Source organism: Ziziphus jujuba, chromosome 5, assembly GCF_031755915.1.
Source record: "Ziziphus jujuba cultivar Dongzao chromosome 5, ASM3175591v1".
Taxonomy (NCBI): domain Eukaryota; kingdom Viridiplantae; phylum Streptophyta; class Magnoliopsida; order Rosales; family Rhamnaceae; genus Ziziphus; species Ziziphus jujuba.
The window spans coordinates 19881404-19893448 of NC_083383.1; the positions used below are offsets into that span (position 1 = coordinate 19881404).

The 12045-nt window shown below is 32.6% G+C and overlaps 1 protein-coding gene across 3 annotated transcripts; it reads left to right on the forward strand.

Moving 5' to 3' along the window:
• The first annotated feature begins 505 nt into the window (after positions 1–505).
• On the forward strand, positions 506–3857 carry LOC107421300 (universal stress protein PHOS34). Of its 3 annotated transcripts, none has more exons than XM_048476485.2 (6): positions 506–635; positions 765–990; positions 1138–1241; positions 1653–1771; positions 2756–2847; positions 3418–3857. In XM_048476485.2, exons 2-5 carry the CDS (start codon positions 783–785, stop codon positions 2838–2840), a joined length of 516 nt encoding a protein of 171 aa, XP_048332442.2. In that variant the 5' UTR covers positions 506–635; positions 765–782; the 3' UTR covers positions 2841–2847; positions 3418–3857. The 3 variants fall into 3 exon arrangements, 2 of the variants coding, with proteins under 2 accessions (XP_048332442.2, XP_048332441.2); XR_007241731.2 differs by having other exon boundaries at positions 550–664; positions 2756–2891; XM_048476484.2 differs by having other exon boundaries at positions 551–664.
• Positions 3858–12045: the final 8188 nt, after the last annotated feature.

Here is a 12045-nt window from a genome sequence, read left to right on the forward strand (position 1 = left end):
TTATTTAAAAATTTAAACCATATGTAATTTTATCAATTATTTGATAGTTATGGATATTTATATCAAAAATTAATTATATATATGTTTGGTTATATCCATAAAAAATAACATAAAGAATGATAAATAATAAATAATAATAAAAAAATAAAAATATTTTAAAATAATTACCATATGTAATTAAATTATATTAAAATTTAATTTTATATATATTTAATTGTATCCATAAAAAATAAGATAATGGATAATAAATAATAAATAATAAATAAAATAAAAAAATATATTTTTAAAAAGAATTTTAAAAAATAATATGTTGAGACTTGATATAAACGATTTTTTTTTTTTATATATTATATAGATTTGTAGTATTTATTATAAAAAATATAATTGATAATATTAGTTGTTACAGTTTTATTAAATTATCATTGAACAAAGTAAAGTGATTAAAAAAAAAAAAACTAATGCAGCAAATTAACCATTTCATATATATGAGAATTATTCAATAAATAAACTAAAATTATTTTTAAAAGACTAATTGAAAAAACAAATTGCTGGGCCACACCACAAGCCCATCCACAGGTTATTAGCGGTTGCACATTTTGAAAAACGCAAGTAAGAGGTGCCGGAACTGTAGTTTGGTATGTCCAGAAAAACAGAAAACGGAGCTGTAACTGATATTGGCTTTGACTTTTTGTTTTTTTTTTTTTTTTGTTTTTTTGTTTTTTTTTCTTGGGGGTTTCTGGAATAACGGACGCCGGATTTTGTAGGTCAAATTCAGTCAAACCATGTCCGGGAACCTAGACTGCGTCGTGGTGGCCGTCGATGGTAGCGAAGAGAGCATGAACGCTTTAAAATGGGCCCTCGAAAACCTAAAGCTCCGGTCACCTGCGTCCGATTGCGATCCCGGCGGTTCCTTCGTCGTCCTCCACGTTCAGTCTCCTCCCAATATCGCCGCTGGTCTCAATCCCGGTGCAATCCCTTTCGGGGGACCCAGTTAAGTTTTTATCACCGATTGCCATTATTACCCGATTTATTAGATTCTTTGCAAGTAGAAAAGTGCTTCTCTGTTTTGGGTTTTATTTTGAAGCCACAACAAAAAAAAAAAAAAAAGGAAGCAAACTTAAATTGAATTCTTTTTAGGCGAGTTGGAAGTGCCAGCTTTCACTGCCGCGATTGAGGCTCACCAGAGGCGTATCACCCAGGCCGTTCTGGAACATGCTCTTAGTATTTGCTCCCAAAAAAATGTGAGTATTTTTCTATGGCTTATTATTAGGACAGATAGGACTTTTCCTCCAAAACTATAACACGGTTTTTTTTCTTTGTAACTCAACTTGAGGGATAAAGACATTGGCATTGTTTCTATGAGCTAGTATTTTTCTCGTTATTATAGTCCAATCATGCAATTTTTTCGTTAATAGTTTGACAAAATTAGCACATAACTAATTAAAACAGGTTTAAAAACTTAAAAGAGTTGCATGAGTTATGTGTTGTTGATTTCATCAAATCCGTGCGTTGAAAGTCATGGTTGGACTAAACGGCTAGAGAATAGTACAATTTTTTGTAGTTGTTTTAAGGGAAGGTTTAACGACCCTTGTTATTGTTATTGCTATTTTAGCTTTGGAAATTTTTTTTCTAAGATTTTGTTTGAATAACAGGTGAATGTGAAAACCGAAGTGGTTATTGGGGATCCAAAAGAGAAGATTTGTGAAGCTGTTGAGAATTTGAAGGCTGATCTGCTTGTGATGGGATCCCGTGCTTTTGGCCCTATTAAAAGGTAATTTTCACCCATAAGCTATTGTTTTTGGGGTTTACTGGATTTGCTTGGTAATTGTGCAAGGATGCTTTGGTTCTTGAAGAGGCTTTAAGGTTGATGGACTCATAATGTTTAGTAAGAGGCTCTTATTTGTACTTTGGGAGGGTTAAAGTAGGAAAGAAATAAAATGGACTCTTGAAGGTACTAATTTTTCTTTTTTTTTTTTTCTTTTAAGAAGAGTTGTAGAGAACTGTTCTTTGTCTGTAGATTCAATGCCCCAAATTGTAGTCTGTACATTCAATTATTATTTGGCTTTTGTACAAGTCTCTACCAAAAATCTCATGCACTGCCTTGCATTGCCACATGCTAACATACACCCCATGTTCCACGTTGATCATCGTATTTTTGGCATCACAAATTGTCTTTTGTAATCTTGTTCTTCCCGTTCAAGTAGAAGCAATACGATCACAGTTTATCATGTAGTTTCAAATCATTTGACTTTTAGAGTTGATTTAATTATTTCCAGTTGTCTGCATAAATAGGCAATTATTGTAATCGACTCTACTTTTGGCAGTGGGGCACTGCAAATTTAGATCCCTAATTGCCTTTCCTTGTATTCTTTTCAGTCTATCCTTCCCTTCTTCCAGCTTCATGTCCTTCGCTCTCTATCTACTTCAATATTATTTTTTCTCTCTCATTTTCTACTTATTTCTTCTCTCCTCCTGCCCAGACTTCTTCTTCTAGTCTTCTTGTTCCTTTCTTTCTCACTTCCCAGCTACTTATTTCTTCGTTCTCTTTCTAGCTTTGGGCATGATTCTTCACTATACTAGCAATTTGTGAATCATCTATTGTTGTTTCACGTTTTTCTGTATTTTGGTTGGAAAAGGAGGTGTTGAACCCTATGCAGAAAATTTTTTAAGAAGCTCTGGTATGAAATATCAATTAGTCGATTTATATCCGTAATGGTCCTATGATATAACAAGCATATTGAACTTGTGCTTTCAGGATGTTTTTGGGGAGTGTAAGCAACTTCTGCGCCAATCATGCACAATGCCCAGTCATCATAATCAAGGCCAAGGGCACTGCTTAATGTCAAAGTATGCATCTATGAACTTCCAGAAACTTCTTGAAGAATATTGCAGTATGCTTTCTTTATTTGGTATCTTCTTTGAGACATTTTGCTTTCTTAAGGGCGTTAAGGATAGGTGTAAAAGTTTCAAAACTATATTTCAGGTATTTTGCTTTTTTATAAAGGGACTTTAAAATTCCACCTTAACTATTTTTCTCATTTATGAATGGACAATTTACTAAAAATTCAAAACAATTAATTTTGATGTTTTAGATTTTATTGATCGGATGTTATTTACGCTTCACACCCATTTCTGGATTGTTTAGATAATTATCTGTAGGTCTTTTTCTCTTATTTTATTTAGAATGATGATTTGTAGTAATAACCTGTATAGCTACATTCCACTCCATGAAACATCTTCTTAGTTATTCCCAGCTTTCTATCATAAATATGCACATAAATTAAACATCCCTATACATATAGCTATAGCTATATATGTATATATAGATGTATTTGTGATGTGTATATGTGGTTTAGATATTGTGAAGTTGATCTTCCTATATAACTTGTTTATTTGGTTTGATTCTGTGATGTATAGCTTCAGTGTATCTTTCCTTGGAGGAGTGTAGTGCGTGACCATTATATAGTGCTGTTGTGTTGGTATGGAGTTGTTGCAGTGGAAGGATGCTACTGGACTAGCTTTCACGGGTCATGACATTCCTAATATCCTTCCAAGCCGAAATTTCTGATGGAAATTTGGGTATAGACATTAAATTCTTCTAGTGGTGTTGCCATGCGCTTTTGTACATGGATGTTGTAAATTTTTAATAACTTTTGACTGGTGGGTTATACTGTTGTGATAATGTTTGGAAAGTAATTGCCGTTTTTGCCAGTTGCTGGATGATATTAAATTCTTCTAGTGGTGTTGCCATGCGCTTTTGTACATGGATGTTGTAAATTTTTAATAACTTTTGACTGGTGGGTTACACCTTTGTGATAATGTTTGGAAAGTAATTGCCGTTTTTGCCGGTTGCTGGATTTTCAACTCTTGAACTTCGTGTTAATACTAAAAGATGGCGTTTGACGAGAACTTTGAAGGAAATTGTTGTGCTGGTTCTGTATCTAGGATTGGATTCCAATGTGTTATTTATACTACTTTTCTTCCTAATTACTGCGTCTCCTGAATTTTGTCATGATAATGTTTTAGTGTCATAATAATGTTTAAGGCACTCTTTTTCCTTTTTCTTTTTCTTTTTTTTTTTTAAATTGATTTTTTTTATTTTTTTTATTTTTTATTTTTATTTTTTTTTAATATCTGTCAAGATTAGAATAATAATAGTGATCATTTCCAATCCAAAGGGTGGAGACATAACTTATAATTTGAAGAGTGTAGGTATGAGAGGAATGTCATTGGATCAACTTTATTTGTTGCTTTTAGGCTACTTATGATCTGGGATGAGTGGAAGGAAAGGAGTAAAGGAAAAATAGAGGATAAAGAATACTTATGAGTTCATTTTGCAATGCAAAAATAATTTTATACAGTCCTATAAACGTTTAAAATGATAAAAATCATAATGTATTTTTTTTTTTAAGTTTTTAAAATTCAAATTTTATTTCGGTCTTTTTATTTCTAATCATTTCAAACTAGTTGCTATGTTGTTGTTGTTGTAATAAAAACACCGTTGACTTACGTATTATCTGTACATAAGTCAATGAGTCTGTAGACTTTCTACTTAATGCATCAGTCACCACATTTGCTTTACTTGGATGGTAGTTAATAGTGCAATAGTAATCCTTAAGAAACTCCTTCCATCTCCTTTGCTTTAAATTCAACTCTTAGTAAATAAATACGTAAAGTTCTTATGATCAGTAAAGATCCAACAAGCAGCTCCATACAAATAGTGCCTCTAGGCTTTCATTATAAAGATCACTGCAGCAAGTCCTAAATCATGAGTCGGATAATTCAGCTTGTGCTTTTTCAACTGCCTAGAGCATAAGTAACAACTCATATGTTTCTAAAAAAAATCCATCCATTAAAATCAAAAGGAATGTGTAGAACCTAAATCTAATTTCTTCAATCCAAATACCAGTGTCTCAAAGTTAGAACTGAGATAGTTCATTTTGCCTCTGATTACAATTCTAGTACTTGCAATTATAAGATCCATGCTCCTTATTGATTATCTAATTTTCTTAATCTCGACAAACATCTTTCTTTTAACCAAATTCATCAAAGTTATGAAACAAAAATTCTCATACTTATTCTAATGGAGGTTTTTAGATCGCATATAAAGCCTAACATAGTTCTCAAGATTGTCAGCACCAAAGAGTAAGAATCCATAAGATCAAGTTCGAATCCTCTCAACATCCCAAATATCATTCTTAAAAAATCTCAAATTCTTCCAATTTCAAATAGACTCCAAGAATTTATACTTCAAGCAATAAAGAAATTTAAATCTTAATTCTAATATTACAACCAAATACTAATAACTATTCACTAGATTCTCAAACCATTGGAAAACATTCATCACTTTCTTATGTTCTAGCTATGCCCCCAAAAATCATATTCCTTAGAAGGTCAAGTCATCAACAAGAATATTAACCACCTTAGATCCATAAAACAGCATCGACATAAAACCCTCAATTTTCAAAGAAACAAAATATCAAAACCAAGATCTAAAATCATCACCCAAAAGCAGATGCCACAAAACTATTTTATGAAATTTACAACTTAGTTCTTAACAAGTTGTCTCACATAAGATCACCAACATGCAACAACCAAACTTGGTCTATGCTAGATTCTAATATTAAGATCTTAATTGCCATGAAATGAAAATAACTACTCTTAAACATCTGACTAGGTCAAATGAACCCTTTTGTGGATGTGGAAATTTCCAAGTGATATCCCAAAGGAACTGGAGTCATCCCAACTTGTGCAACATATTCATGTACAACAAAAGAGCATGTGGTCCTTGAGCCAATAAAATATGTCCATCACTACCAAGCATAGATAATGTATCCTGTACTTTATACCTACCAATCTGCTAAAATTGTGCACCCGATCTTAAATCTCTAGCCTAACCATGTCCTCGATAGAGGTAATCATTTTTAAAGTGTTTCGATTGCTTGTACTGAAAGTATGATCCATCCCACTGGCATTATACATCATGAAACTTGCCACATAAGCTACCTCAAACTGCAAATCTCTGAAAATGACTGCTATTGTTGTTCATTGTCCACAATCTTGAACCCTGAGTGGGTCACTACTCTAGGATCTACTGTCCCTGGGCTATGTCCGCCTCCTTTAAATCTTCCACCATCCAATGACCTTGAGCTAAAGCTGTTCTTTTTAGATGATTGCTAGCTGCGGGTCTCTAAAGACATGCCATCCAAAAGATTAGCATTTAGACTTTCATATCAAGGTTTGTCCCTCTACCTCCAAGGCAGCATCTCTCATAGACTGATTCATGAGATGAATGGCACCTGAGATGCTTAGCGCTATAAGCTCGCTCAAATCAACAAGAAACCTCTTCTTCTCACTGATCTCATTAGTAACCAAGTTGAGGATGAGATCTGATGGCTCTTTCAATCTCCACTCGTACTCAGAAACTATCATGCTATCATGAATGAGTGTCTCAACTCTAACCTGTTAATCTTAACAAAGGTTGGAGGACAAAACTTGATATGAAATGCAATCTTGAACTATGTCTAAATGTGATGTCTCCTAGATCTTTCATATGTCCACCACTTCTTTGCATTTTCCTTTATCATAAAGTTAGCTAATGTGATCTTGTCCTTATCCCAACATTGCATAGGATCCATGGAGCCATCACAACCCACTGCTCCAAGTTAACGAGCCTAATTAATAGAATACCTAGTAAACCCACTCTTCTCGAGTGATTGAGCTAGGCACTCGACAAGATACTCCTCATAAGTAGACACATCTGTACTTCCAACTATAGCATGCAGGCAACCATGTCTACATCCTCACGGCATTAAGAAAAAGTTATACATGAAACAATTAGTCAAAATATAATTAATACCAACAACAGAGTAGATATGGAAGCCAAAACAAAGGATGAGTTGTACAGCAATGCACAAGCCCTAGGAAATTTAGAGCCGAAAGCTCAGATACCAAGCTGATAGGAACCGTCCCGAGAACCCTCCCAGGATCTCCCGGATGGTCCTATCTAGTGAAGTCCCACTGGACACTCCCTAAAAGAGTATCCAATGGAACCCCACTTAAAACGTAAACGAACGAACACATGCATTATCAATAATACCTCAATAAATATATATAAAATCACAACAGTATAAAAGTCCACAATTATGGTCCACAACCAGCCTATTGTTCTACAGACCATAACTATACATATATCTAATATAGTCTCTACTATGTCCGATATTTAGATCAAAACATTCTAAAAGTATTTGCAAAGTTTAGAAGCAAAAATAAATAATAAATAAGTCCAGAAAGATAAGGATAAAATAAAGAAAGATAGATACTGCTTTTGCTATGGAAAGAACGAAGTAATAAACGGTGTGCAAGGTAGACTGCCAATTTACTACCTGGACCTAGGGGAATGAATTTAAAACAAATAAAATGTGAGATAAAGATATCTCAGTGAATGACATAGTATAAATAGGAAAGTAAAAATTTATTTCTGTAAAACTTTCTCTCAAGACTTCTCATTCATTTCCGTAAAACTTTCTCTCAAGACTTCTCATTCCACTATTTTGAAAGATTCCCATTTTTAAAATTATTTCACAAAATTCAAACTTGTACCCTAACTCAATATCATATAATTCATGCTCCAATAGTATAAAGTGACCAATCATTATACAATTATAAATTGTCTTAATCAAGATATAAATATTGAGCATAAAATATTGAGTATAAACTGCCGGCCGACGCACCAGGATCGGCCGTTTGAAGCCTACAGGTGCCTTTTTGTAGTTTTTGACCATTTGTCTATTTTTTGGTCGTTTTAGGCCAACCCACACACCTTTCCTATCATTTTTGGACCCTTTGAACTCATTTCCGTGCTTTGTTTGCCAAAATTCCTCACCGTTTGGGAGATACATCAACGGGGAGTTCGACCAAGATTTTCATCAAGTTTTCGAGCCACCGGAGACGTCGTTGAACCAAGGTGAGTGCACCATTGTATTTCTTATCTCTTGGGCTTTCCGTCGATATAAAGATTATGAATTCTTGACGTCGTTTGATATTTTTTTCTATTTTTAGATCAATTAGTTAAATACCGGATAAATTGGGATTGTATTTGGACAAAATTGGTCAAATTGGTTACAATTGAGGTTATATTAGTATAATTGGATATGAATAGGATCCATTGGAAGGTTCAATTTTCAAAGATTGGCCTTCGGGTGAAAAACTCCAATTTTGGATACAGGATCTTAAGGGTACACAATATAATTGGACCGTTCAGTTTCAATTTATATAATTTTATAGTGGTATGAATAATTTTAAAATATTTGGTGTAAAAGAATATCTTTGGTTTAGTTGTTAGAGCCTGAGAAATATTTTTATTATATTCCAGCCACTCGTGTTGAGTTTGGAAGCGATTCTGCAGGGTCGCAGGAGTTAACATCTACAGTATTATGAGTGGTTATATCATTTTAAAATATTTTGGGTATATAGTATAATATATATGTGGTTTGAATATTTACGTATATACCATTTGATTGAAATGTTTGTTATATGTATATATAAATATCTGCTTTTACATATATGTGTTATAATTTTATGTGACTTTTAACAATATTTTAAATGGTTTCCAATTCAAATGAGTTCATAAATAGACTTGTGGTATTTAAATGTTTTGGTATTTGAATTGAGGTTTAAATCGTTTTGGAAAATAATTGATTTCAGAAAGCAAATTGAAAATTATATAATTTTAAGCATTTTTAAGTATTTTACAAATTTATATGCTTAAAATTGGTTTATGGTGATTAATTGTGGTATTTCTGGTTTTAGCATGAAATAATGATTTGAAATTTTTTAAAATATTTAAATAAACGGTTGGGTTTGAATAGTGTATTATGAATTATGATACATTATTGTTTTGAAAAATATGATCTCATCAGATTGTTTTACGGATACTGTATTGTTTATTTTTAATTTATGTACCACAAGATTGTTTATTCTTAATGAATGTACCATATTATAAAGCGCGGATTGCCACAGTATCGTGAGGTTGGGTTCATCCCAACAGTTTATTATTGCTACTAGCCATGAAGTTAGGTTCATTCCAACGGTTTATTATTGCCACGAGCCATGAGATTGGATTCATCTCAATGGTTTATTATTGCCACGAGCCGTGAGATTGGATGCCTCCCAACGGTTTACTATTTCTATGATACATTTTGTACATTAAGGGTCGTGAGATGGGTGTATCCCACAATTTACAATTTGGTATATCGTATAGCACATTGTATATCTTCAGAATATATTATTGGTTTTTCAATATTGTGGTTATTACTGCACGTTCATAATTATTTTGTGAAATTGTGTTTATAGTATTTTATGCTCAACATTTATATCTTGATTAAGACATTTTATAATAGTATAATAATTGTTCACTTTATACAATGAGAGCATGAATTTTATGATATTGAATTAGGGTATAAGTTTGAATTTTGTGAAATAATTTTAAAAAGAAGAACTTTTCAAAAAAGTGGAATGAGAAGTCTTGACCAATATTGCATAGGATCCATGGAGCCATCATAAGCCACTGCTCCAAGTTCACGGGCCTAATTAACATAATACCTAGTAAATCTATTCTTCTTGAATGATCGAGCCAGGTGCTCGACAAGATGCTCCTCATAAGTAAACACATCTATACTTCCAACTGTAGCATGTTGGCAACCATGTCTACCTCCGCACAACATCAAGAAAAAGTTCTATATGAACGAATCAGTCAAAATATAATTAATACCAACAAAGAGTAGATATGGAAGTCAAAACATAGGATGAGTTGTACAACAATGCACAAGTCCGAGGAAATTTAGAACCTAAAGCTCTGATACCAGGCTGGCAAGACCCATCCCGAGAACCCTCTTAGGATCTCTCGGGTGGTCCCGTCTAGTGAAGTCTCACTAGACATTCCCTAAAAATAGTATTCGATGGAACCCTACTTAAAACATAAAAAATGAACACATGCATTATCAATAGTAGCTTAACAAATATATATAAAACCACAACAGCATAAAAGTTTACAACTATAATCTACAACCAGCCTATTGCTATAGGCCATAACTACATATATATATATATAAATATATATATAAAATATGGTCTCTATTGTGTCAAATATTTTTATCAAAGCATTCTAAAAGTATTTGCAATGTTTAGAAGTACAAATAAATAATAAATAAGTCCATAAAGATAAGGATAAAATAAAAAAAGATAGATACTACTGCTGTTGTGGAAAGAATGAAGTGACAAATGGTGAGCGAGGTAGATTGCCAATTAACCGCCTATACCTAGGGAAACGAATTTAAAACAAATAAAATGTGAGATAAAAATATCTCAGTAAGTGGCATAGTATAAATAGGAAAGTAAAAATTTATTTTTATAAAACTTTATCTCAAGACTTCTCATTCCACTCTTTTGAAAAGTTTCCCTTTTTAAAATTATTTCACAAAATCTGAACTTATATCCTAATTTAATATCATAAAATTCATGCTCTAATAGTGTAAAGTGAACAATCATTATACTGTTATAAAATGTCTTAATCAAGATATAACTGTTGAGCATAAAATATTATAAACACAATTTCACAAAATAATTATGAATGTGCAGTAATAACCACAATATTGGAAAACCAACAATATACTCAGAACATATGAAATGTACCATACGATATACCAAATTGTAAACCGTGGAATACACCCCTCTCACGACCCTTAATGTATGAAATGTATCATGGAAATAGTAAACTGTTGGGATGTATCCAATCTCACGGCTTATGACAATAATAAACCATTAAGATGAACCCAATCTCACGGGCCGTGACAATAATAAACAGTTGAAATGAACCCAAATTGATTTTCCATGGTAATAATAAACCGTTGGGATAAACCCAACCTCACGGCATCGTGCCAAACCCACGCTCTATAATATGGTACATCAATTAAAACTAAATAATTTTATGGTACATGAATTAAAAATAAACAATACAATATCTGTAAAACAATCTTATGATATCATACTTTCCCAAACAATAATATATCATAATTCATAATTTAATATTGAAATACAGCCGTTTATTTAAACATTTCAAAAATTTCAAATCATCATTTCATGCTAAAAACAGAAATACCACAGTGAATCACCATAAACTAATTTTAAGCATATAAAATTGTAAAATACTTAAACATGCTTAAAATTATATAATTTTCAATCTGCTTTCTCAAATCAATTATTTTCCAAAATGATTTAAGCCTCAATTCAAACACTAGGATATTTAAATACCACATGTCCATTTATGAACTCATTAGAATTGGAATCCATTTAAAAAATTGTCAAAACTCACATAAAATGATAACACATATATATAAAAGCAGATATTTATATATGCATAAAATAAACATTTCAATCAAATGGTATATACGTAAATATTCAAACCACATATATATTATACTATATATGCAAAATAATTTAAAATGATATAACTACTCACAGTACTATAGATGCCAACTCCTGTTACCTTGCAGGATCACTTCCAAACTCAACACGAGTATTTGTAATATAATAAAAATATTTTTTAGGCTCCAACAACTAAACCAAAGATATTCTTGTACACCAAATGTTTTCAAATGATTCATAGTGTAACACCTCGTCCCAAATCACACCGGAATCCATGCACGTTGACCGAGGTTGATCGTTGACCGAGCGGGTCAAAAGTTGACTTTTTGTTCCTGTTGGAATTTCTAGTTGACCAGGGTACTGTGGCGAAGTGCATGATGCCCCGAGTTCGTAGACTAGTAGCAAGTCGAAAACGGAGCTACGGTTTGAAAGTTATGGGCAAAACAAGTCGAGGTGCAAACAGTCCAAAAGGTGCCGGGAGTTGACTTTTTCTTGTTGAGTAATTTTGTTTTGACTCTTGTATGGTTGTAAAGTACTCGTCGATATGAGTTCATAGACTAGCGGCACGCTTAAATCGGACATTTGGTTAAAAAGTTATGGACGTTTGAAGTTCGCCGGATA

Bases quoted from the DNA above. Each gene is read 5' to 3' on its own strand.
- LOC107421300 (XM_048476484.2), top strand. From the start codon at position 638: ATGTCCAGAAAAACAGAAAACGGAGCT. The intron at 665-764 runs GTAACTGATATT...CGGATTTTGTAG, and splicing joins GAAAAACAGAAAACGGAGCT to GTCAAATTCAGTCAAACCAT. The intron at 1,242-1,652 runs GTGAGTATTTTT...TTTGAATAACAG, and splicing joins GTATTTGCTCCCAAAAAAAT to GTGAATGTGAAAACCGAAGT.